At 38.6% G+C, this 26620-nt stretch overlaps 1 protein-coding gene across 1 annotated transcript; it reads left to right on the forward strand.

Annotated features, from left to right (window-relative positions):
* The first annotated feature begins 4718 nt into the window (after positions 1 to 4718).
* Positions 4719 to 25741, forward strand: LOC120315318 (N-acetyllactosaminide beta-1,6-N-acetylglucosaminyl-transferase-like). The gene is made up of 4 exons (XM_039359485.1): positions 4719 to 4860; positions 9554 to 11268; positions 20321 to 20413; positions 24206 to 25741. Exons 2-4 carry the CDS (start codon positions 10317 to 10319, stop codon positions 24394 to 24396), a joined length of 1236 nt encoding a protein of 411 aa, XP_039215419.1. The 5' UTR covers positions 4719 to 4860; positions 9554 to 10316; the 3' UTR covers positions 24397 to 25741.
* The last annotated feature ends 879 nt before the right edge of the window (positions 25742 to 26620 follow it).

Here is a 26620-nt window from a genome sequence, read left to right on the forward strand (position 1 = left end):
AGAAGGCTTTATGATCATTGTGTGTACTGCTGACTGGTAACTTAACAACCATTCAGAGTTACGATAGACATCCCCAGAGTTACTTTCTTTTCGACCCTTTTTCAAAGTTATGATGGTCATCCCTGCCCTCCCCCCGTGGTCACATGATCACATTTTGGGTACTTGCAACTGGGTCACCTTTATGGCCATTAGTACATCCCACAGTCAAGTGACATGATTTACAATGTTTTTTCTTACTCTAGCATAATCCAGTAAAAAAACACCCATTGGGGAAAATTGATTTACTTAATTGCCTTGGCACTTGCTTAACAACCACTGTGAAAATGTCAAAAAAAAAATCAGTCATGTGATGCCTTGACCTACAACTGCAATGACTTACAACCCGTAATTTCAGGCTCAATTGCAATAATAAGTTGAGGATACCTTTAATCCAAGAACCTCGTGAAGCTCTTACAGATAATCTTACAGTTAAGATGGCAATTGGCGCCTATTTTTATTAAGAGTTTTAAACAAGTAGATAGAAACTAATAGAAATTAATATAAAGTAAGGGAGAAAAAAGAAAAACAGAGAAAGGAAAGAGAAAGCAAAAAGTACACATAAAAAAATTGGGGGAAAATAGAAAAGAAAGATAAAAGCTATAAAGAAATTATGATGGCAATTGGGACTGGATTGCTCAAAATAAAGCACAGTGTCAGGTGATCACATTGCATGGCAATGGCAGTCCTGGTTGCCATTAAAACCTAAGGACGGCATAGCGGATCCTTAAGTGGGAAGAGGTGGGAATTCCAGGAAGGAATGCACAGGTACCCTGGGCAAACTATAAGGAGTGTGAACCAGTTGATGAGGGACATGGTTGAGTGTTGAGTAGCATAGGCTGGCTGGTAAAGGCCATGCATCAGTGCTGGGGACCATGAGTGGGCATTGAGGGCTACAGGCACATGCTGGGGAATGGGGCTGGGCTGGGCTGCAAGTGTGTTTGCTGCAAGTGCGTAAGCACTACAAAGTATGCGCACGTAGGGTGTACTGCATGTGGGTGCACACTATGGAGCATTGGTAGGCAGGGAGTGCTACAAAGTGTGAGATCCCTGGAAATTCCTCAAGGGAAAAAGCGGCAGGAGCAAACTTGTGTTGACTTTGTTTTGGAGAAGCAGGTAAGGTCACAAATGGCGATCACATGACCACAGCTTATTGTGATGTTGTAATCACAAGCCGAGCACCCAAGGACCTGGATAGTGATCTCATAACCACTGGGATATGGTGATGGCTGCAACTTCATAGACAAGTTGTAAGTTTCCTTTGTTCAGCACCATCATAATTTTGAACAATCACTGAATGAGTGATCATAAGCCAAGGACTGTGACTCAATTTGTGACTACTAAAAGAATAGGAAGTGGTGGAGCAAATGAATAAGTTACCTAGCATTACTGCTCAGTGCTATGCTGGGAAAACCCAGATTTCACAGTCGTTGCATCATTTCTTCAACTGTGTTCTCCACTCCTATCCTCTATCATTCCAAACAAATCCTCTTTTGGCATGTTTTTTCAACTGGGCCTCTTTTGCACTGAAGTGAAGTAATATTTGAGAAAGTTATGCCCAAGGACCCACTTTGTTTTGAAGATATGTCAGACAACTAAGAGTTAGAGGCATCTCTTCCATTTATTCAGAAGACTCCCTTACCCAAGTCTGGCCTGCAGGCAAGCCTATAGGCTGCTGTGTCTCTCTGGTTAGCCTTGTTTAGTTGCCCCCCCCCCACCATGTGAAAGATATGGCAGCCTCTCGCTTGCCTCCCATTTCTTCATGTCTCTGGAGAGAAGCAAAGAAGAGGGTAGATCGCTAATGGAATAGTCCTTCAGTTTACTTGGACTCTGAATGGGAGGTGGGAGCCAGCCCTGTCCTCTAAATCCATTGGTAGGTGTACCCATCACTTTTGCTAATTCAGTGTTCCCCACTAGAAGAATGGAAGCTCATCTCTTTTTGGGTGGTGTTTATGAGCAGGGTGGAATTCTAGGAATCACAGCCTCAGTCCAGGTGCAGGTTCCAGGTTTGAGAACCCTTAAGGCCGGGGAATCAATGGAAAGGACCAGGTCTCATCTCTTGTCCATCTCTTCTTTCAAAGTTAGGGTGGGGGAAGCTTGAACATTTTTTTTTTTGTTATGACTGCCCAACCCTCCACCATCCAAAGCAAGCCTCTCAGATTAGATGGTGCAGACCTTATTTTCCAGTAACACAAAGGTGTGGCTAATATTACGCATTTCAATTAGTTAAATAACAAAATCTGCTGTCTTGACATTGTCACCTTTTCATAGCCCTTCCACAACTCTCCATCCCCACCCTATGCAGCTATTTTTCCGGGTGTGTGTGTATATGTGTGTGTGTGTGTGTGTGTGTGACTCAGCCTGTTTCTAAAGTTCACTAAAGAACAAAGGCCCTTGTTATGCACCTATTTGCATAATCAATTTAGTCTAGTGGATTTTAACCTTTTTTAAAAGTATGATCTGCAACCATTGTCAAGTAAGTAAATGACATAAATCCATGATGCACAGGAAAAATGATGTTGAAAATACAAAAAAAGAGAAAATACTAAAAAGTAAGTCAAGAATCAGATATTATACATATATAAATTTACCATATATCTAAACATTCACTGCTTTTGAGACAAACTATACAAACTATCAAAACTGGACAGAATTGTTGTTCCTGCCTTTGCTGTTTCATTATTTTAACTTTTTAATGTAAAAATTGGTGATCTGATTAACATATCAATTGTTACATTCCAGTTTGGGATAATTATATTTTAAATGCTAAAACTAAATAGATAATACATTCTTTAACTTATTGGTACTATAAATAAATCCTTTTTATATAAATTCCTCTATTTCCTGGACTTTTAAATAAATCCTTCTTTAGTAGTGGTATTTATTATTATTGTTGTCTCATTTATATTATTTGCTTGACCTAATCTTGTTTTGTTGCTTCACTGTACTGTATAATAATGTAGGATTAAAGTGCCAATTGTAAGAAAATTATGTAATCCCATCTAATTTGAAGCCAAGAATCACTGGAGAATGATCTAAGTGTTGGTACAATGTTAATTTATTTCAAAAAAAAATGAAAAAGTTTTAGATATCCTTATTTAGTCTATCCTACATGGGATTTTTATGTCTACCTGAATAAAAAGTATGTCCCTTTATTGCAGGATTCAACATTGCCCATGAATCTATACATCGATAACTATGCATTAAATTTTAAAATCTTTTAAACATTGTGGGCTGAGATTTTAATGTATCAGCCCCCTACCATTATAAAATTGTGGGGTTTTTTCTATTCATATTTTTTAAGTAAGCAACCTGACCCTGAATAGGAACATATATGGACTATAGTTTTGGGATGAAATTTCCCATCTATAATTATACATCTAACTATTCAATCATTTAGAATCTTTTGAAACTTGAAATCTATATCAGTTTTGAAAAAAAATGGCTACTTTCCTTGCTTATTAGATCCTTGTAAGAAAATTGCTTGTCAAAATAGCTATCATTAAAAGTCCATAAGGTTTCCAGTCACCAATAAATGTGGACCATGTATTTTCTCTAATCAAAGAAGTTAATCTCAGTAAAATCGTCAGTTTCACCAATCATTCCTCCCTAGTAAGTAGTGTCAGATCTTTTGATTGCTGTACTTATAATAACCTTGCTGTGGTAATTATACAATGAAATAATATTTCATTGCTTTTTTCTAACTGTTTACCCATTAGTCCTAAAATAAAAACATTTAATATTAATCTTTAAAATCCTCTGTATTAAAGTGTTTGAATCCAATTTTTTTTTAACTTTTTAACACAGCCATCAAGCATGATAAAATGTCTCTTCATGTTGTCCACATTTTCAATCAATGTTTGAGGTGCCTTTATACATTCTAGAATCTAGATCAGTGATGGTGAACCTTTTAGAGACCGAGTGCCCAAACTGCAACCCAAAATCCACTTACAGTATGCATCGTCAAGTGCTGGGTGGGTGTGGCCAATTGTCTGGGCGTGGCCCATTGGCTGGGTGTGGCTGCGGTAGTAACGGGGGACTAAAAAGTTCAATCAATCAATTCCAACTTTGCAAGATCTTTTTTTTTCCGCGAGAGGTTGAAATTGACTGATTGAACCTTTTTTTTTTTTTTTTTGCACATGGCAGTGGAGGCCTAAAAAGAAAAGGTTTTATAAAACCCAGCTGAAGGCCTAGGACTGGGGTGACGGCGCGTGTGTCCACAGAGAGGTCTCTGACTGCCGCCTCTGGCACCCGTGCCATAGGTTTGCCACCACTGATCTAGACAATTTCTCTGGCTTTATATTCCCTTATGTGTTGAACAACTTATATAACATTAGTGATTTTTTTTTCTGCAGGAAGGTGATGACCAGGAATTAGGGGACAGTATTAATTATGAATACATATAGATGGCTTCTCTCTCTTTGGTCACTTGTAATCCTGGATTCAGGGTCAGGAAAGGATAGCAAGGACAACACCCAATGTCCTAACCCACCCAAGAACATACAATATCTTTAAGTAACACTCAAATGAGAACATGTTTAGCTAATTCTGCTTTCTCCCTTCTTATCTATAGTATGCCAGACTTACTGGGTGCAATCTTTATCTTATGTGTGTCAGCTTTGCTGGATGGGTTGCTTATGTAATTATACAGAATAAATACAAGGATTTCTTGTCATTTGTTGCTCCCTTCATTTAGAGGAGTCTGTCTCTATTCAGCTGAATAAACATGTAAAACTTAAAAGGCACTTTCTTTAATCAGCAAAACCTCAGAATCTGCATATCAAAGGAATGACCTACTGAGATTCCTTCTCACTCTCCCAGTCGGTAAGCTACCAATATTAATTTCTATAGTTCCTTAGCTATAGTTTAACCTACATTATTATTATTTTTTTTATTGAAAGTTTATAAAATTTTACAATAAAATACTCCCCCCCTCCCAACCCCCCCTCCTCCCTCCCCCCTACTTCCCAGAGCTGAATACAGGGTTAAAAACAACAAAAAACATAGAACTTAAATGAACATCAAACAATTATACATACATCCAAAAAACAAAATTTTAAACACTTTAACTCCAGTACATAAAAACAGAAATTACCATCCTTAAACATAAGTTATTCAAAAGCTTACCCTTAGATATACATTATTCAAAAGCTAAATAATACTTTCTAATATCATATTTATTCTGTATAAAATTCACCCATCTTTTCCACACCAAAATATATCTCTCTTGCGACTGGTCTTTCAGATAAGCCGAAATTTTTGCCATTTCAGATAAATAAGAAACTTTAAGAAATCATTCTTCTAAAGTAGGCAAAAAATCCTTCTTCCAGTATTGCCCAATCAGCAACCTTGCTGCTGTAATTAAATTCAACATTAAAATAATCTCATTACCATCACAATCGTCAATAATACCTAACAGAAACAATTGTGGTGTAAATTTTATCCTTCTATTAAAAATCTTCTGAATATTCCACCAAATCTTAATCCAAAAAACCTTTATATTTCTACATGACCACCAAATATGGTAATATGTTGCATCCAAACAACCACATCTCCAACATTTGGGCTGCACATTTGGATACATACGAGACATCTTTTGTGGATCAAGGTGCCATCTATAAAACATTTTGTAAAAATTTTCTCGTAAATTTTGAGCTTGAGTAAATTTAACATTCCTCACCCAAATCATCTCCCATGTGTCTAATAAAATCGGCTCATCAAAATTTTGAGCCCATTTAACCATACAATCTTTAACTAATTCTGTTTCTGAGTCCAATTCCACTAAAACACTATAAACTCTTTTTATATGAGATCGACTTTGATCTTTAATTTGTTTCATCAAATTCACATCCTCCCTAATAAAACCCACTTTTTAATCTATTTTCCACCTTTCTAATAATTGCCTGTACTGAAACCAAGAATAATTAATATTTTCTTGCGCTAATTCATCCATAGATTTTAATTGCCAATTATTCCCATCCCAATTAAGCAATTGTTTATAAGAAATGCTCTCCATTTTCACTCCTTTCCTTATCCCTTCTATTGCATGCCCTGGAATTCCCCACAACGGTATTCTAAAATCTGATCTATAATATTTCTTCCAAACTCGCAATAGAGAAATCGTCAGAATATGGGACTTAAAAATCCTATCTACCTTTTTATTATAAATTAAATAGGCATGCCATCCATATAATAAATCCCATCCCTCCAAAAAAAAGTATATTTAAATTTGTTAAAATAATCCAATCACTAATCAATGTTAAAACCACCACATCATAATACAATTTCAAATTCGGCACCTTGAGTCCACCTCTCTCTCGAATATCTTGTATAATTTTAAGCTTTACTCTTGGTTTTTTCCCCGCCCAAATGAATTTATTGATACCCTTCTGCCATTCTTCTAAATTTGCCTCTTTCTTTAGAATAGGTATCATTTGAAACAAAAAAAGAAACTTTGGCAAAACATCCATTTTGACTGCAGCAATTCTCCCTAACAAAGATAGTTGCAATTTTTTCCAATCATTCAAATCCTTCTGTATTTTAGACCATAACATTTCATAATTATTTTTATACAATTTTACATTAGAAGCAGTTATATAAACCCCCAAATATTTGACCTTTTTTACAACTTCGAAGCCCGTCAATTTAACCAACGTCTCCTTATCCAAATTAGTCATATTTTAAGTAATATTTTAGTTTTATTATTATTGACTTTAAAACCAGAAACATGTCCAAATTGATTTATCAGCTGTAACAACTCCAATACAGAATAAGTTGGTTGAGACAAAGTAACAACCAAATCATCTGCAAAAGCTCTTAATTTATAATCATTCTTATCAATCATTATTCCCTTTATTTTAGATGATTCACGAATTTTAATCAACAAAATTTCCAATGTTAAAACAAACAACAGAGGAGACAATGGACAACCCTGTCTTGTGCCCTTTTCAATTTGAAAAACCTCAGATAAACCTCCGTTAATTACAAGTTGTGCCGATTGTCTTTGGTAAATACCTCGAAGAGCTTGCAAAATTTTATCTCCAAAATTCATCTCTTCAACCAACCTTATCATAAATTGCCAATTAACCTGATCAAAGGCTTTCTCAGCATCTAAAAAAAATCAATGCTGCAGGAATCTGATTATTTTTATCCAAATATTCTATTAAGTTAATAATTTGTCTAACGTTATTCTTCATATATCTCCCGGTTATAAAACCTGTTTAATCATATGTATCACTTGGTTCAATACAATCATAAGTCTATTGGCTAAAATTTTTAAAAAAAATTTGTAATCTACATTCAAAAGAGATATATGTCTATAATTTTTTGGTAAAGTAAGATCTTGATCCTCTTTTGAAATCAAAGATATAAAAGCCCTTCCCCAAGACGGGGGAGTCTCTAAACCCAATAATATATTATTAAAAAGTTCCTTTAAGGGCTCTATCATCTCATCACTTAAAGTCTTATAATAGATTGATGTCAATCCATCAGTACCAGGTGCTTTACCAGCTTTTAATTGTTTAATTGCCATGATAATTTCCTGTGCAGTAATAAATCCATTAATCTCATCTCTTTGATCATCTGATAACTTGGGAAAATGAGCATCTTGTAAATATTTATCTATATCTAAACTCTGTACCTTCTTACCCTTATATAATTTTGTATAAAAATCTAAAAAAGATTTTTTAATCAATTCTTTCTGAAAAACCACTTTTCCATTATAATTTATTTTATCTATAATTCTTGACTTCTGTTTCTTCCTTAATTGATAAGCCAACCACCTCCCTGGCTTATTTGCATTACAAAATGTATTATGTTTCATATATAGTAAGTTAGTTGCTGCCTGAACAGCCATTAACATATTAAACTGTGTTTTAAGCAAATTTATAGAAACCTACATTATTATTGGTCTTCTCCCCCCCCCCCCCCGTTAACCCAACTCCCTCGTTTCCTTTAAATCTAAAGACTCAAAAAGGGTTAATGCTCTCAATATAATTTCCTTTGCTCAGAAACCCTTTCCACAAATTGAAGGACAGATTAAATTCCTTCCTTCACCCTTTCTTTAAGCGCGAACACACTGAAGTTGAAGTAAGTTTTCATCCTTTTGACATGACAACAATTCTCTTGATAGGAAATCATTGTAAAAGAATCTCATCCTGTATAGGTTTTTCTGCCAGTGGCTTAAATTCATTTTTTCACTGCAGGACAGCCATGCAAAATCTGAGAAAGACTCTCTCTCACCGCCCATTTAATCTTCTCCAGCTCACACGATTGTCTTATAATTTTGTTGAATCAACAAATAGGTCCAAATATATCTAGCTTTCAGCATATTCCTAGGAAAGTTAACCTGTGATCCCATTCAATGTCTTTATTGCATTCAAATCAGCGCTCAGGTCCTTAATCTTAGAAATAAGGCAAGAAATCCAACTGATTATGTCAGTTTCCTCTAATGCTACTTTAATCCTTAAATTATTTCTCCTGTTGCGATCCCATACACAGGATCTGCCAACCCAGCCTCAATTTTTAGAGATATTCTTTAAGGCTTGCTTATCTCTAGAATATGATCTGTAGCCTATATATGATTACATATAATCTGTAGAGAATTACCATCAGCTTTGCTGGCTAACTGAGCTGTGTCTGTTTGATGTGACCTTTTCTTAGACGGTTTATTCATTTGCTCAGCCTGCCAAAGCCTTTTACTTATTCCTCCCCACCCCAAGCATGCTTAATCCGGCTTCAATTCTTTTTTTCAAATGGTTTTATTAGTCACCAAATTAAGTCCATCTCAGGTGTGTGTCTCCGCCTATGGGCAGCGCTTTTTTTATTTATTTCTCACACACACACACACACACACACACACACACACCTCCTTTACATCTTCTTCCGCACTGGGGAGTGGCGCCTTTCACACCTTCTTCTACTCTTCCAAATAAACTTGGATCTTCGTTCCCTTTGTCAGAAGTAAGTCTTCATCCTGGTTCATCCAAGCCGGGGATAAATAAGTAACATGGCGACTGCTTTGGGAAGAAGGTTACAGTTTATTGAGGAAGCAGAAAGATGGTCCTTGCAAGAAAAAGCAGAGGAGAAGAAAGAAAGAGTTGAGCACATGGGCAGTAGGTTTTTATACCCCCTCTAGCCTTGCTTGGAATAGTTTCCTGTTCCTGTGGCATGAACCTTGAGGCTATTTCTGAGTGTTTTTCCAGGCCTTGATATCTGTGGTTTAATGCTATTATCATATTCTGCTTCCCAGGTGATGGGGCTAATGACTCCTAGAGTTTAGGTGGGGCATGCAGATTTTCTCTTTGTCTTCTTGAGTGCTCTGGCTTTTTAACTTTCTGATGGTTTTACATCTGCATTTGTATGGGGCTAGCTCTTGCTTGGGGCAGAGAGATAGATTTGGGGCCAGGTTTGGTTTTAAAAAATCCTTTTGAGGAAAAATATATTTTTCTGCCCTTTTAATATTTCCTTCTCTGGGCTAACTTCACTCACCTTAATTTACTTTCACGTTCTAACGAAGCACCCAGCAAAGTAAACTGACTGAATTAAGAGATATGTAGCTGGAGCGAGGAGGGGGCGGCCAGCGCCGCGCGCCATCTTCTTCGGATGCCTAGCCACGCCCCTGGTCAGCGTCAATCTCAGTATGAGTCCACTCAGAGGCGAACCTGCCGCTCTTTGACTGGCGTGTCAAATTAGACTACACGAGACCAGCTACCCGTCTGGCGGGAACCCGAGAGAGCAGATTAAGCGCACGACCTCTCGGCGCAGCCGCCCGGCCGAGGTCTAGCCCGAAGGAAGAAGCGGCTGATGGACAGCGCTACCTGCTGAGCCCGCCCTCGCCCCCGCCCCGGGCGGTGGAGAAGCCAGGCGCGCTTGGCACCAGCCAATCCCAGCCCCCTTTGGAGACGCGCATGAGTTCCTTTCCCAGGGCGAGGCTGAGTCGCCGAGCTTCGAGGGAGGCCGAGCGAGGTCGGGCGAGGTCCGGCGAGGCAGCCTCGAGGGGACGCAAGTGCGGCACCTTCTGCCGCTAGGTAGCCCTGGATCCCCGGCGCCTCGCGGGCTGGGCACGGCTGCAGCGCTTTGCTTAGCAACCGGCTGAGCGAAACGGAGGGGGAAAAAAGGCATCGCTCGGAGTTCTTGGCGCGGCGGCTCAGCGGAAAGTCTGGTGGGCTGAATGCATCGTTTGGGCGTCCGGGGAAGGAGGACCCGCCGCCGCCGCCGCCGCCGAACCTCCGGGCTTTAGGTCCGTCTCCTACTCCGGGCTGGCCCGTCCCCGGGAGACTATGCGGTCTGGCAAGCCTCCGTACATCTTCGCGGTCTTCTTGCTGAGCGGTCTCTCGGCGCTGCTGCTTCTCCTGCTTGGGCAACCTCCCCCGGTCTCAAAACAGACGCCGCCGCCTCGACTACCCGGGCTTCCACGGCTCCGGGAGAGCGATTTCCTCCGCCGTGCGTGTGGGGCTCTGGCCCAGGGGCGGAAATCCTTCGTGTGGGGAAATCATCTCCGGACGTCCTTCGACAGAGCCGCCTCCTGCGAAGATTACGTGACGGGGAGCCACTATGTGACGAGACCCGTCTCTGCCGAAGAGGCGGCTTTTCCCTTGGCCTACATCTTCACCCTCCACAAAGAGCTGGCGACCTTCGAGCGGCTCTTCAGGGCGATTTACGCCCCCCACAATGTTTACTGCATCCACGTGGATGAGAAAGCGCCCACCAGGTACAAGCAAGATGTGGAGAAAGTGTTGGAATGCTTCCCCAATGCCTTCCTGGTCTCCAAAGCCGAGCCGGTGGTCTATGCCGGCATCTCCAGGCTTCAGGCTGATGTGAACTGCATGAAGGACCTGCTGCGATCCACCACCCGGTGGAAGTACGTCCTCAACATGTGTGGGCAAGATTTCCCGCTGAAAACGAACAAGGAAATTGTCCAGCACCTGAAAAAGTTTAAAGGGAAGAACATCACCCCTGGCGTCCTCCCCCCACCTTCAATAACTTTAAGGACCAAGTTTGTTTACAAGGAAAACATAGGCAAGCAAGCTTCCTACATGAGAAGGACTGCGATCCTAAAATCGCCACCTCCCCACAACCTCACTATCTATTTTGGGTCTGCCTATATTGCTCTCACTAGGCCTTTTGTGGAGTTCCTTTTCAATGACTCCAGGGCCATTGATTTGCTGAAATGGTCCAGAGACACTTACAGTCCCGATGAACACTTTTGGGTAACACTCAATCGGATTCCAGGTAGTTACTAATCTCTGATTCTTTCATTTCTATATAGTAATTTGATTAAACATTACAAATGAAAAGATAAAAACTAATGCCAATTAGAAAAAAAAATAGAAAAAAAGAATATAGTAAAGAAAAAGAAAGAAGTGATTTCCCCTTTCATCACAAATAGTATAATTTTAGTAACTTACCACCTTTTCTTAAAATACAATGTATGATATCTTCTTCCCTTATCTATAAGCAAATAATTTAAGTCGCACCATTAATCAGCAAAAGCCCATTAAGGGTTACCAGAGATAACAATATGTCTGTTCTGATCTTGATCAAATCAACCAATTTTATATGCTTTTTAACAATCTTGATCTTTAATCCCTTCAAATAATGCTCGAGAACTTGATTTCTTTTCATTTTTTTCTTTGTTCCTTTTCACAAAATTCTGCAAAACTAAATCCAATATAGGTAAATTATCTAGCTCACTCTTGGTTTGTTATGTGTACATTCCTTTTAATTATTAAGACATCAACCAGTTTCATTTGTATGTTTAGCACAGCACTTTTCACCATACCATTCTTGTAGCCTGTCATTTTTAAATCCATTTTCAGGTCAGTCTCAATCTTGTCCAGTAAAACTTGTTCCTTTTCTGTAACATCTTTTAAACACAGTCTACCTAAAAAGACAGACACTCCTTAAATTAATTTCTGGGTCATATTTGTTCAAAAATATTTGGCTCTTTCACTTTTCAACAGCAAAGGGCCAACCTCAGTTAGCAAGCAAATGACAAGGTCTGAAATATTCAGGGATGGCTGGAACACATGCTTGACACTCTGAGAAGCAGTTATTAGTTGATGTCAGCAATGCTAAACCAGCTGAGATTTGATTTCTACACTGGCTGACAAAGTGATCCACAATCCATGGAAGTTATTTTGCTCAGCCAAACCACGGATAACTATTCAATAAAATCTTGCAATTATATGACTGTATTCTCCAACCCCCAGGGCTTTGTTCCCCATTTAATTATAGCCACGGACCCAACAAAAACAAGAAATAATTATCTGGACACAGATCAAATGGTTAGCTACTTTGTAACAAATTCCACCCTAATAAATAATCGCAAGAAATATTTTGTTTCAAAATATGCCTAGAGAAATGTAGTGGAATTTGTTTGAAAGCTCTTTGTTAACACGCCACTAATCTTATGAATTATGGCCTTAATCCTATGAATTGGTAAACCTATTTCACTTTTTAAAGGTCAATGGAAAGTAAGCCACAGAATTTCCAAAGCACCTGTCAAAGGACTAGGCAGTTTATTGAGGCGTGCTTTAGATTTACCAATGTCTCTGCCAGTGTGAAAAGAATTCTTCAGGGAATTGAAGAATCTCAAAATCATAGAATTGGAGAAGGTCAAAAGGACAGGTAATTTTTCAGACTTTTAAAAACTGCTGCAATATCTACGGAGGTAAACTATTTCACTGTTGGACAGATTTCACCATCAGGAAGTTTTTACTTATATTTAAACAAAATCTAGGTAGTTGCATGTATACCCATCCTTTCTGACCCTGGTTTCTGTGGCAATAGAAAATAATTCCTGATTGTCTTTGTATGAATGCTGATTGTTATCATCTTTCCTCATTCTTCCTTTTCTTCTCGTATTTCTTATTTCTTCTCTTATGATGCAAGACAAGTCTGATAAAACTTGATGTGCTAAGAAAGGAAGTAAACTCCTCAGATGCCTCATCATCTGAAACTTGATGTGGCTCAGTAACATTGACTATGAACAGGAAGAACAAAGATAAAACCAAATTTTTCCACCCTCACCTATTTTACTTAGCTTGTTGATTTGCCATAAGATACAGTCAATGCTACTAGTTTTGGAAAATTAGTTAAATAAATGGAGGTATCTCACCTTTGTGTGTAAACTAAGTGGATTGTAGAATTGAGCCAACGTGTATTAGAACAAGACATAAGAGTGCATTTTCAAGGGGAGGGGGAAAAAATCTACCTCAGTTTCATCTCTTAAAAACAGTGTTCTCCCATATCAGAGATCTCCAGAATTTGGACTAATGGACAAACTGGATTTTTAAGGAAGTATCTTATCTTATAAAAGAAGTGTTGTGGTGGTCAAAGTGGCAAACCAGCAAGATTAATAGTGCCACAAATTGCTCTGGGACTCTTTTAACAACATAGAATTGTCTTATTTCCCCTCAGAAAATTTATTGCTCTTGACAATTGAAAAGTTTTAACATGAAGACAGGTTTGAAATGAATGTTTTGACCATAATACATTTCACAGATCAAAAGCTTTATAAAATGATGCCAAAAAATAATATAAGGACAATGTAAAGAAATACAATATTGGTACAGATGGTTCTCGGCTCACAACAATCCATTTAGGGACCATTCAAAGTGAGAACGGTACTGAAAGAAGTGACCTATGACCATTTTTCACACTTAAACCATTGCAGCATCTGATGTCACATGATTAAAATTTAGATGCTGGGTAACTGCTTCATATTTATGACAGTTGCAGGGTCCCGGGCTCATGTGATCGCCTTTTTGTGACCTTCTGAGAAGCAATGTCAATGGGAAAGCCAGATTCACTTAACAATTGTGTTACCAACTTAACAACTGCAGCAATTCACTTAACAACCGTGGCAAAATGGTCGTAAAATGGGGCAACATCCACTTAACAAATGTCTCACTTAGCAACAGAAATTTTGGACTCGATTGTGGTCATAAGTCAAGGACTACCTGTACTTGCTTTTGTCACAATCCAGAAGTTACAGCAGACTTGATGAAATGGATGCTGTCTAATACTAATGAGAGAAAGCAATTTCCCCTTTAAGTATGCAAGAGAAATAGGTTATATGTTTGGTTAAATACAGAAATATAGGATGGCAGCATACAACAATCCTTTTTTCCTTCTCTGAACTCATGCTTTTTAGATGTGCTTGACTGCTATTCTCATCACTCTCGTAACGGAACAGAAGTTGGAACCCAGGATACCATGACAGGCATTCTAGCAAGTCAATTCAGTCTTTGCCCAAAGCAGGGGTAGGCAACCTTGGCTCTTTTATGACTCGTGGACTTCAACTCCCAGAATTCCATGCTGGCTCAGGAATTCTGGGAGTTGAAGTCCACGAGTCATAAAAGAGCCAAGGTTGCCTACCCCTGGCCTAAAGATATGCCACTCTTGGTATGGGCCATTGTCACTTGCTATGTTATAGCCTAGCCATGCAAGAAGCTAACCTTATAAAATTGGATCCTACCTAGAGGCTACCTCAGAGGCAGAAACATTGCAAAGCATAGCTACTTAAAAAGAGTGCCCTGTCTATCTTTTAGATAACTTTTGGTTTAAAAAAAAAACACCTCATTTTTTTCTTGGGATCTGGGCTGGCTGGACAAACAGGTCAGGCTTCTTCAGAGCTTCTGTTTTATTATTTTCATTGCTCTGGGTGTTTTCACTGATTACAAAACTAAAATTAGCGCCCAAAGGGAAAAGTGACTCCTACCATCACTAAATGTTCAGACGAGATATCTCCATGCAACTGAACATTCATCATAGCATTTCATCAGGTGAAACTCTAGATGAAAAGTCAACTCTGCACAGCGAGAGAAAAGGTGAAAAAGAATCTTAATGATAACCTTTTCCTTGTTGATTGTTTCAGTGAAACTCCTTAAACTCAGGCATGGAGATGTTAGTTACTTGAAAATTGGGTTTTATGGGCAAAGTGTTTTAGAGGGAGTTGCTGAGGGGTCATTCTTTTGTGGATACCCTGTAATGTGCTGAGATTCAAGAGCTTCCACTCTCCCATGCATATATCACTCAATTTCAGCCACGGAAATGAGTGACAGTTCCAGCCATTTGTTTTCAAGAAGACTACATAAAATCCATGTATTGATTTTCAGGAAGGTGGGAACTTGCTTGAGAAAACAGCAAAATGCTTTTACTTGCTTCTCTATCTAATTTTTAACTAGAGTTAAGTCTAACTTTTTTTCATTTTTTTTTTTTTGAAGAAATGTTACATTTCATGAAAAAAAAAGCAGAAAAGGGAAAGAAATGTCTGGGATTTTCCCCTGAAACATTTTTCATACATAGTATCTTCTGTTCCACTGCTGTTCTGATACAGTCTACACTGATTTAGAAAGGCACTCCTGCTTAGCATTTAACTGTGATTCAGAAAGCCCATTTTCTCTCACTGTAAATCTTCAAAAGCATTATAGTGTCTCTCTACACACAGTGGAAAAGTGAGATAAAAATAGTGTGACTTTGTGGTTAGTTTCAGTCAAACTGTTTTTCAGAGTTGATACTATGAAGCTAACGTTAGAGGAATCCCCAGACATGTGGTCCTGAGCTCTAAGAGAAAGAGCAGAGTAGACATGCAGTAAAACACACACACACACACACACAGAGAGAGAGAGAAATTTTTAATAGTAATGCCTGTGGAGATTCTCAATCATCCAGGTCACTATTGCCCCCAAAATGCTTTTTTTTCAAAAGGCAACTGAACTTCCTTGTTTTTTTCATTTGAAAAAATTTTACTTCTCATCTACCGTAAGAAGCTTCTTCAATTCTGAACTGACCTGAACTGACTGAAGATTTTTTTGATGAGAAGTAAAACATTTTCAAAGGAAAAAAAAATCAAGAAAGTCCAGTTTACGTTTGATAAAAATACTTCTGTATTAAGTTTGTATTTACTGTATGATATGATACGTCACAGAATGCCAAAGAGCACACATAGGATTTCAGAAAAACAATAAACACAATCTATGTAGAAATATATATATATATAATGAAGAATTTTCAGAGATACATAATACTTCTGCTATTAATAACTTCTTCAGAGTTTTGCTAAGAAATTCACTGCCATTTTGGCAAGCCTTTTTTTTATTACAAACATTTACCCACCATTCATCAAAACTTTTCTCATGGGCAAATACTATATTATTTTTAGAGTAATGCTTGACTGATGCTTTTTGTTTGGGTTGTACCAGTATCATAGTTATTTTACAGATAACAAATGAGAGCATACATTAGCCATTGTTAGTGGACTGTACTTCTCCCCTCTCTCCATATCTCTCTACAAATTGCAATTGTAGATTCACATACAACAGTTTTCCTGCATGTCGTAGGCCACTTCCTGGCATTCTTAGACAGGTACCTGATCTTGTTCTTGACATGACAGTTTTCCTGACAATTAGATTGTCAGAATGCCTGTTGTGACATCTACAGGAAGTACTTGATGCAGGGGGGTGGGGGAGGATGTATGTGCTGGTACCAGTGTGTATCCTTGCATAAGACAAACCCTTGCATCAAGTGATCCATGTAGTTTCTAGTTATCCATGATAGGGGGATCCTTTTGGAGGGTTACTGTGTCAGGATCTTCTCAATCTTACCATTCCTGCTGATAATTAGACAGCGATATTTAGCAAATAATGACTCAGCAAATGTCCCTTGATTGTTTATATCCAAAAACCTCATACAGGTAGTCCTCCACTTACAACAGTTTATTTAGTGACTGTTCAAAGTTACAACGCCACGGAAAAAAGTAACTGAAGACACTTTTTCACACTTATGACCGTTGCAGCATCCCCGTGGTCACATGATCAAAATTCAGGCACTTGGCAACTGACTCATATTTATGACGGTTGCAGGGTCTTGGGGTCATGTGATCCCCTTTTGTAACCTTCTGACAACCAAAGTCGATAACTCACTTAACAAATGTCTCATTTAGCAACATAAATTTTGGGCTCAATTGTGGTCATAATTTGAGGATTGCCTGTATTTCCATAGCATCCACCTGATCTTAAGCCGCCATTCTTTTTTAATTTGTGGCGAGGTATAATGTTGCAACCCCTAGAATTTTTCTCAAGTAAGATGTATCTTAAATTATTCTGCTAACAAATAATTTTCTTCAGCAATTTTGATATTGCTGAAAGTTTTATATGAAATGTGTGGTTTCGCAGTGGAGAGAGCAAATCATTTAGAAATATTATCTAGGGATTGTTTATTAATATAATTCAGGGGATTCATAGCCTTTGTTATTGTTCCATGTCACTGTGGTTTTCTGCAGTGTCGGCAAGTTTGGTTGTTGTTAATATTTTCTGGAAAATACAGGATATCTGTTTCTACTTCAGGAAGGAAACAGAATTTTGGACTTAAAAGAAAGCTGCTAAGGTATTTTGTGTGTGTGTGTGTGTGTGTGTGTGTGTGTGTGCAGTATATAGGCCATATTTATATTAACTGTGTGTTGCAAATAATCTTAGTACATGTCTATGAAATGCCAGTAGTTTCTCCATATATATTCCGAATGGTACTTAATTCCTTACTGTATATGCTTTTGTACAGTGCTTAATGTGTGTGTGTGCGCACGCATGCCCCTGTGTGTGTATGTGTGCACCTTAGAGTCAGTTTTTGACTCCTGGTGACTGCCTGGTTTAGTTCCCGCAATTTACTCAACAAAGGTTCTTGAAGTGGCTTGAAATTTCTTTTTTCCTAGGGCTATGAGAGAGTGTCTGGCCAAAGGTTACTCAGGTGGCTTTGTGCTTAAGGCCAAATGCCCTAACCTCTACACTAAACTGGTTCTCTGTAACAATTGTAGCAAACACACATTTGTTGAACTTTTTTTGTTACAGCTCTTGATGGGGGGAGGGGGGTGTTTTGGGGGAATCTGAATGGTACCCCGACCACTTATCTCAGTTTTTTCTTCCATGCTTCCTATCCAAATGCTAATAGTGGTTTAAAGTGTCCCCTCAGTATCCATCTGTGTCCTAAATTTCACAGAAGCTAAGGATATTTTATAAGCCAAAAACCCTTAAATGATATCATTTTTAGGAAACTTTATAATAGGCTTTACATACCTATGGCAATTATTTTCACTGAGAACAATGGAGATGTTAGTAATTATCTGTCTTTTTGATTAACTTTAAGAAAACAAATGCAGGCATTTTTTCTCTCCAATACTTTTCTTCTCTCTTCTTTAGGGTTGTTGTCTCATTACAGGCTCGGGTTCCTATTATGATACGTTATTTGTATAATTTAGTCTAATATTTCTCAAACTTTCTCTGCTCATGGATGACTATTTTTTTTAAATGGAGGAGTGACCTCTTAAACTAATACTCACTGTCTACATTTTCAGCTTTAAAAGCATGGGGGTTCACTTTTTTTTTTCAAGTAAAATAATGATTATGATTGCATTAGTACCTGCATTCCATCCCCTTTCATTTTTAAAGGACTTTTAATCCAAGTTTTCTATTTGGAATAAGTATTTATTTACCACTAGAATTATTTGATGCAGTAATAATCTTAGCACACTAGCGTGTCTTAGCATAAACTTGCTGGCCAAGAACATTCCTGAGTAGCAATTACTAAATACGGAGAATTAAAATGAAATTGATCTCCAACCCAGTGAAATCCCATTTTTAAATATTAGTTGTTTCATTTCCCAATTGTAGTTTTTCTTTTTGGATTGCTGATATGAGAACACACTTCCTTAGTACAGCACCTATGAAGCTACTGCTCTTAACACTGATTCACTAATGCAGTTTTTTCAATATTAGTACTTGTGTTGCCATACGTATTGTTACTTTTATGCTTCAGTTGATAGGCTTTTTTTTTTTAGCCCTTAATAGATTCTTGTGAACCAGATGACTGTTGGGGCATGTAGGGAGCCAGGAACTGAGCTAGGGAAGAGATTGTCACCAGCTTATTGTTGGCATTCATGTGGAAGTGGGTTTAAGGCAAGGAGCAAGTTCTTACCAGCTGGCTGCCAACACTTGCAAAGAGGTGGGGCTGAAATGGTAAGTGGGCTTTAGTCTGTGAACATTCAGGGAGTATGGCAGATGTCCTAATGCAGGGGTCTTAAAACTTGGCCCTTTTATGACTTGTGGACTTCAACTCCCAGAATTCCTCAGCCAGTGTGCCTCTCCACAGGCCAAACTTGGAAAATCAGTGGTGTCAACTGGGAGCTTTCCATGGTCCTGATTTCTGATGAAAGAGATGCTTTTTTAGAATTAATTATTTTATATGCAAAAGGCAAAAAACTCCACCCACCCTTCACCAAAGCTCTCCTATTTTAAACTATACTTATAAGCACATGTTTATTACATTTATACTATTAAATTATTAATATTTAAGTCAGTTTATTAATAAGTTAGGGAGAATGGAGAAATTAAATGTATATTGTGCCCATTCTTTATTTGCTTACACCTATTTACACTTACACTTAGCTATAACCTACTAATCTACTGATATATCTTGAGAGATTCTAGGGCAGTGGCCCCCAACTTTTTGAGTGTCAGGGCATTGGTTCTGTTGAGATTTTTTTTGCAGACCAGAGGGGGCGTGGTTTCATACACCTTCTGCATCCCATGCATGCTCGGATGGGGCTACGTTCCCTTGGGCGACCCAATTTCTGGTGTGCCAGTTTCTGGAGTCGGTCCATGGCCCGGGGTGTGGGAAGTCCTGTTCTAAGGTATGTCTGCCTTGAACCTCTTTCCCTCAGTGTTCCCCCATCCAGCCCAGAACTGTAAGCTCTCTTAATCTGGGATTCTCTGGGAAAGCTCCCTGTTGTCAACACTCCCCCACTGCTTCTCCAAATTTGCATTCCAGATTATGACAAGAAGATTTTTAAAAAGCAATACAGATAGTCCTTGCTTAATTATGCTATTGGGACCAGAAACATCATCATTAAGTGACACAGTCATAAGTAAACAGAAACACACGATCACTCCATATAGCAATGGCAGTTCCAGCAGACCCAGTGGCCATTGTTAAGCAAGGACTGCACATGTGATCAAGTGTGGACTTCACACATTTGCGAACTGTGACTTGCTGCCAGCTTCCCCATTGAGTTGCTTGTTGGAAGCCAGCAGGGAAGGTTGCAAATCACAATCACATGGGATGTAGCAATAATCACAAGTACAAGGATTGGTCATAAGAACCACTTATTCAGCACCATCGTTAGTTCAAATGATCACATGATCATTAAACAAGATCCACCTGCAATTTACCTGGCATTTTAAGAATAAGAACTTATAATATCTTTCTCTTTCTTCTCTTCAAATCACAGGTGTCCCTGGTGCCATGCCAAATGCAACATGGGAAGGTAACTTGAGAGCTGTGAAATGGAGTGATGCAGAAAAGAATCATGGAGGATGCCATGGTAAAATGAATATCATTTTAATGTTTGCATTTTTTAATATTTGAAAGATTAACATTGCCCTAAAATTTAGCCTCTCATGAACCTGTTCTGGTACTTTTTTTTCCTTTTGTTTGCTATGGAGATTAAAGGGATTTATAGAAAAATATACTGTGCATTGATTGAAACACACAGTGCATGAACCCAGAAATGCCCAGTGTTTGGAGATGGAGACCAACAGATTTAGCAACCTTGACAAGACAAAGTGGCTGTGGGATTTTGGCTCTCCTGGCATCAGAGATCTGCTATTTTGATTCTGCATGGGTTTGTATTTCCCCAGAAAAAAAACAATGCATAGTATGGGGGGGGGGTTCTTCCTAGGCTATCAGCTTCTGCTTAAAGAGCAGAGAATAGTTATGGCCAAGAGACCTTTGCCCAGATTCATTTGATTTCTCAATTGCAGCCTTTATTATACCCGGACTCTCTTCCTACAATTACTCATGCCTTAAACATTTTACATTTGGACTATTGAAAAACAGGATTTGTGGGGCTGCCATTGAAGGCCAATTTGTGGGCAATTATGGGCATGCCTCAGTAAACACATGTGACTCTTTTGCTGTGCAAGGTGCATTTGGTATTGGTGAACTTCTGGGTACATTTTAAAATACTGATAGTGCCCTAACATCATCATCTCCATGGCATAGGGCCTGGTTACCTGGGGAACACCTTTCCCCAATAAATCATTTTGCCTTGTAATCTCTGACAGAATAGGCATGCTCTGACTCTGTCTTTGACACAACATCATCTAATAGGTCTCAGGAAGTATCTCTTTTCTGGCCTGGCACCTGCCTTTGGGATTCATATTTCTCCAGAACTTCAAATTGTCCCAACCCCATGATCCTTAAAAGTCATTCATGAAGAACTGGCTCTTCTTCCACACCCTGGGAGGGGCTGTTGCTTTTATTGAAAGTTTTTCATGATCACTTCTTGTTCTTTTTAGTTTCCATTACTTTTTGTTTTGGTTTGGCCATCTAAATGGGTTTTAATTTTAAGCTCCCGAGACGTCATCAACCTGGGTGAGCCTTTAAATTCGGCAAAATAAATAAATAATAACTAGGTTAATTTACCAAAAGAACCCTACACACACACTTCTATTCCCCTGGTACGTTGTATACATGTGACGTGTGTTAAGGTTTTTACAACCAATTCTGTGTTTAGCTGTCAGCACCCTGTTTTCCAAATATATCATGGACTTTAAAATTGCATAATTGGCAGTTTTAAATTTGTAATCACAACAATTTAGAAAACTCTCAAATACATATTCAAAGCAGCAGAACATGGGTGACTAGAATGACAGGATTATAGTGTATTGTCAAACTTACTTAAGTTGCAGAAATTTCAAGCAGTTAGGAAAGAAAAAAGACAAGAGTTGTTCCAGGGCAAGTTGGCCATGGTGAATTGTCCTGCAGTGAGTTGGCTGTGGCAACTTGTCATAGACCCATAGCAAATGCCAAGACAGTCTTTTTCATTCAGAATCTTATTATGAATTAAAAAGTTCTGGATATGCATGGAAAGGAATGCTTCTCTCTTGGAGATGTGCCCACCTTAGTTTTTGGCATGGCATCAGCCTTGACTCCAGGGCCAGAGTGGTTTTTGTTATGCTGGAAATTCTGGCGGCTCTCAGAAGCATGGAGAATATGAGCTGTGAGAACCTGTTTGTGAGGCTCAGATGGGATTGCTGATGCTATGCCTGCCTCCTTCCTGTGCAACTGCTTTCCTGGTCCTGTGATGGGAGTGGGTAACGGGGGTTGCCAGACTTGTGGGTGCAAGAGAACTTCAGTCTTGCATATCTGAGGTTGGAGTCTGACTATAGACCTGATGCAAATCACTGCAGCTTCAACATACAGTAGTAGGAGTCATATATTAAATCTGAGTTTTATCCTGGGGCAATGGCAGTTTGATCTGTTTAGAGCAGGCATGTTAGAGGCATAACATCTGTCTCTTGTAATGGTCAGGCCACTCTTGGATTGCTTCAGATTTCTCTGGTGCTCCTTCACATCACAGGGAGAGCGGTCTTACGTGATTGGTTCGTCCCAGGTGTTTACAGTAATGGACCCTGAGGAATTCTCTGAGGCTCCGCTCCACAATTTGCCCGAGGCCTTACTCACCACTTGAAATGAGAGGTGAAGATGGCCTTCATTTGCATCACACTTCTGTAATTTCTCCTTGTGTATGGATCTTGGGGAGTTTTCAGAACAGTGATGAAACAAGAGAAGAGATTTCTGGAGTGCCCCTAAAGAAAGACAAAGAGCAACGCTGAGCAGAAGCCTACTTAATATTGATACAAGAGTCTATAATAAATAGCTACATCATGAGAAGAGCCTCTCTCTCTTTGAATTTTGGTAGACCCCAACCCTGCTGGCTTTTAACAAGGCCCTACAAACCTGCTCTTCCCCCCTCCCCACCCACCTACCAGTCCAGAACACTGTACAAGCCCGTGAGTTAGGCCTCTGGCTTCCAGTATAGTATATTTTATAATTTCCCTTTGTATTTGATGCTTTTAAACCATGGTGCCTCTAATGACATAACGCCAAAAATTGTTATAAAACAAAACTTAAGTTTTATTTATTTAATTATTAAATGCATTTATATGACCACCCAGCTCACTAAATGTGACTCTGGGAGGTGTACAATCAATAGCTAAAGCAATACTACAACTGTTAAGAGACTGAAAAATAAATACAAACAAGATACACAGAATAAATAAAAATAGGATTGTGGGAGAGTGTCCATCTAAACATAGTGCAACCATCAAGCAGGTTCCCCATCAGATCCCCAAAATTGCTAGAACAACCGTATTTTCAGGGCCTTCTGAAAGGCTAACAGGGATATGGCTAACCTCATGGGGGGGAGGGGAAATGATGCTCCAGATAATAGAAGCCACAGCAGAAAAGGAACGTTATCTGGCTTCTATCAGATATAACTCTTTAGCAGATGGGACCCATAACCTATTCCTCCTGCTGGACCTAACAGGATGGGTAGATAAGCAGTCCCTCAAATAACCTGGACCCATGTCATGTAGGGCTTTAAAGGTCAAAGTTCTTTCTAGTATATAATCAGAATAATCTTTAAAATGTGTCTGTGTTTGAATAAAGTTTAAAAACCGTCAATAGACATGGCTTAAGTAGCTCATGTAATCTTTCCGTTAGTTAGTGAAAAACAGGAAAACCACATTGTCTTTTGTAGCTATAATGTGCCTATTCTTCTATACACACCTGCTTGGAGCGGAAACTTTTTCTTTAGTCTATATTTTTTTATTGCTTGACTATAAATCACAAGTATAATTTCAGAGCAGTGCTGCTTGCTGGAACTCACTCTGCCTGTCTCAAGGATAAGGAGTAGTCCTTTAGTTTGCTAACTTGTAAGTGAAAATACTATGTTGTACTTAGCAGCGTTGAACTCTTCCTTCAGCCTCTTGAGTCAGTTTTTGGTTTCAACAAAACCTTATTAGCCACCCACAATTACCTGGTAAGTGCACAGTAATATAAATTGAACAAACAAATAATTAAAGCATGTAACCTAATAAAAATTGAATATCCAGAGCCCACAGGCTCCAAAACTACTTTTTGATACTGATTCTGAATAAGGAGAACAGGATGTGATATTCTATGCCTGTTTTACTTCAAGTGTTATTAAAATTGCAAGATCTTCCTTATTTCAATAGGATTAGACTGCAAAGACCTTAGTGCAAGTATGCATCTTGATTCTTCTGTCCACAAAATGTTATTGTAATATTGCTATTTTATGCCTTGACAGGACATTATGTCAGAAGCATATGTATCTATGGAACTGGTGACTTGCCATGGCTGCTGAAATCCAAAAACCTATTTGCTAACAAATTTGAACTCAAAACATATCCACCTACTGTAGAATGCCTGGAATTGAAACTTCGGGAAAGAGCACTGAATGAGAGCGAAATACCAGTTGAACCAAGCTGGTACTTTTAATTTAAAAAAATAAACACTTATTGGGGAAGAAGGATAATAATAAAAACTGCTCCTTTTAGAACAACTGTTTTTGCCTTGACATGAGGTTTTTTTTTGGGGGGGGATGTTCAATATGGATCATCTTTTTTTAATACGTGAAAAATCTTTGCATTTTAACTGACTTAAGGATTCTGCACCATCTCTGTATTTCATTGAATTTTATTCCAATTTTTAAAAAGGTGGTCCTCATTTCGGAACAGAATTCTCCTTTTCTTCCAATTGCATAGATTACTGTTCGCTAACACCCTCAGGAAATTAAAAAAAATTCTGAATAATTAGGCTAATTAGTTAGTTATCTTACTAATTGATGGTCCAAATGGAAGGATTGAGACTTTAATCACTGAAGATTCAGAGATGGATCTTCTAGCTCAGCTTGCTATTTGCACAACCTGAGTTTGCTTCTACCTGTACTCTACTATTACTACTTGTTTCTGAATAGGTCAAAGACTCTTACATTATCTGCTAAATTTGGAGAAATGGCCTTCTGTACTGTACTACTGAAGACTTATCCTCTTTAACAACAGCAAAGCAGCCAATGAACCAAGATAGGACAGACGATCTGAAAGACAGACCAAGAATGTACTGTATATGAAAGAGAAAAATATTCATTGGAAAAATACATTAATATTAGATCAATAGTATGTTTCCACTTTTATCAAGTTTTGTTTGGCCACTTAATGAGCCCAGAAATGATGTAAAGAAGAGCTTCTAGATATACAGAAATAATTTTAGATGGACCAACATTTTTTGATTTAGGAGGCTATCACTATCTTCAAAGCAGAAGTGCCATCATTATCTTTTATACTATCTGCTAATCTGAAAGTCATTTTCATTATTCTTTAGGTAACATTTCTTCACACAGTTTTAATTTCCATCCCATCTACTATGGAAAAAGTAAAGAAATAAATAGCAATGTATGCTAAACGTTTTAGAGTGAAAAAAGAAAAAAAACACTCAAAAATCAACACAGGAAAAAAAATCTTTGTATTTTAGGCTGAATGTTGCAATTCTATCATGAAATAATATAAAAGATATTTATGGCAATCAGTATACTAATAAAATACCTATCTTGGCAGAAGTCCTTTAACCATTATATAATTTCATTGTCACTATTTCTATTAAAAATATTTCCTGTGTTGTCCCCATTATTCTTTCTTAGTTATTTTACTTTTAAGTGAAATGGAATTATTTGTTCCCATAAAGTCATGGATTTGCCAAAATTCACTGATTGAAGATTATTGACTGTGATTCTTTTTTTTTTAAATAACACTCAGTTGGTTAAATTAATAAAATAGTATTTATCAAACACTGTATGGACATTGCCTTTACTACAGATCCTTATCATATAGAGCAGTGGTTCTCAACCTGTGGGTCTGGACCCCATTTGGGGTCGAACGACCATTTCACGGGGGTCGCCAAACAAAGCTGTCCTCCATTTTTCCCCCCTTTTTTTGGCCACGCCCCTGGCACCCGGTGATGTATAAGTGGTTGGGGGTCACCACAACATGGGGAACTGTATTATGGAGTCGCGGCATTAGAAAGGTTGAGAACCACTGATATAGAGCAATGAGGTTACAGACAATCATAATTATTATGGCTGTGTATGCTTCAAAAATGAGCCAGGAGAAATGTTTTGGATCTCACACAACTACAGCCTCCTCTGTCATTTATTAAAACAGCACAGCTTTTTGCCCAAGCAAAAATAATCAGCCTCCTTATAACAGTAGAATTTTTTTTTCAGGTTCTCTATTCTAAGCAGCTGCCAGGGCCACTGCAGGAGCATATAACAGATCAGCAGGTATTTTCCTCAAGCACTCTTGAAACCCAATTGGGTCCATCAGTTGCCGGGGTGGACCAATCGAATGGGTCTGGTCTCTCTGCGGAGGAGAGTGGTAGCACAAGAGAACCTCAAAGTCACCAGATGTGATCTGACCATGACAGGGAAGCTAAACAAAACTCCTCTGTCCACTCACATTGCCACTGCTCCAACACCAAGCCCAAAGTTAGGCCACTGACCCGAGTCAGGCCAAGAGTGACCTGGGAGAGGCCCATGGCCATCATGGAGCCACTTTGGAGGTCTACCCAGGGATGGAAGTTGAAGTCCCCCAGAAGCGTAAATCTGGGGAATTTCATAGTCAGCCCCAAGATGGCTCCAGCAACTCAGGCAGAGAAGCTGTTATGCAAC

The sequence above is a fragment of the Crotalus tigris genome, unplaced genomic scaffold (genome assembly GCF_016545835.1).
Source record: "Crotalus tigris isolate CLP2741 ecotype Arizona unplaced genomic scaffold, ASM1654583v1 scf7180000019077.834891, whole genome shotgun sequence".
NCBI lineage: Eukaryota > Metazoa > Chordata > Lepidosauria > Squamata > Viperidae > Crotalus > Crotalus tigris.

Coding starts and splice junctions, on each gene's coding strand:
- LOC120315318 (XM_039359485.1), top strand. CDS start 10,317: ATGCGGTCTGGCAAGCCTCCGTACATCTTCGCGGTCTTCTTGCTGAGC. Junction 11,269..20,320: donor AACACTCAATCGGATTCCAG/GTAGTTACTAAT, acceptor TTCAAATCACAG/GTGTCCCTGGTGCCATGCCA. Junction 20,414..24,205: donor GAATCATGGAGGATGCCATG/GTAAAATGAATA, acceptor ATGCCTTGACAG/GACATTATGTCAGAAGCATA.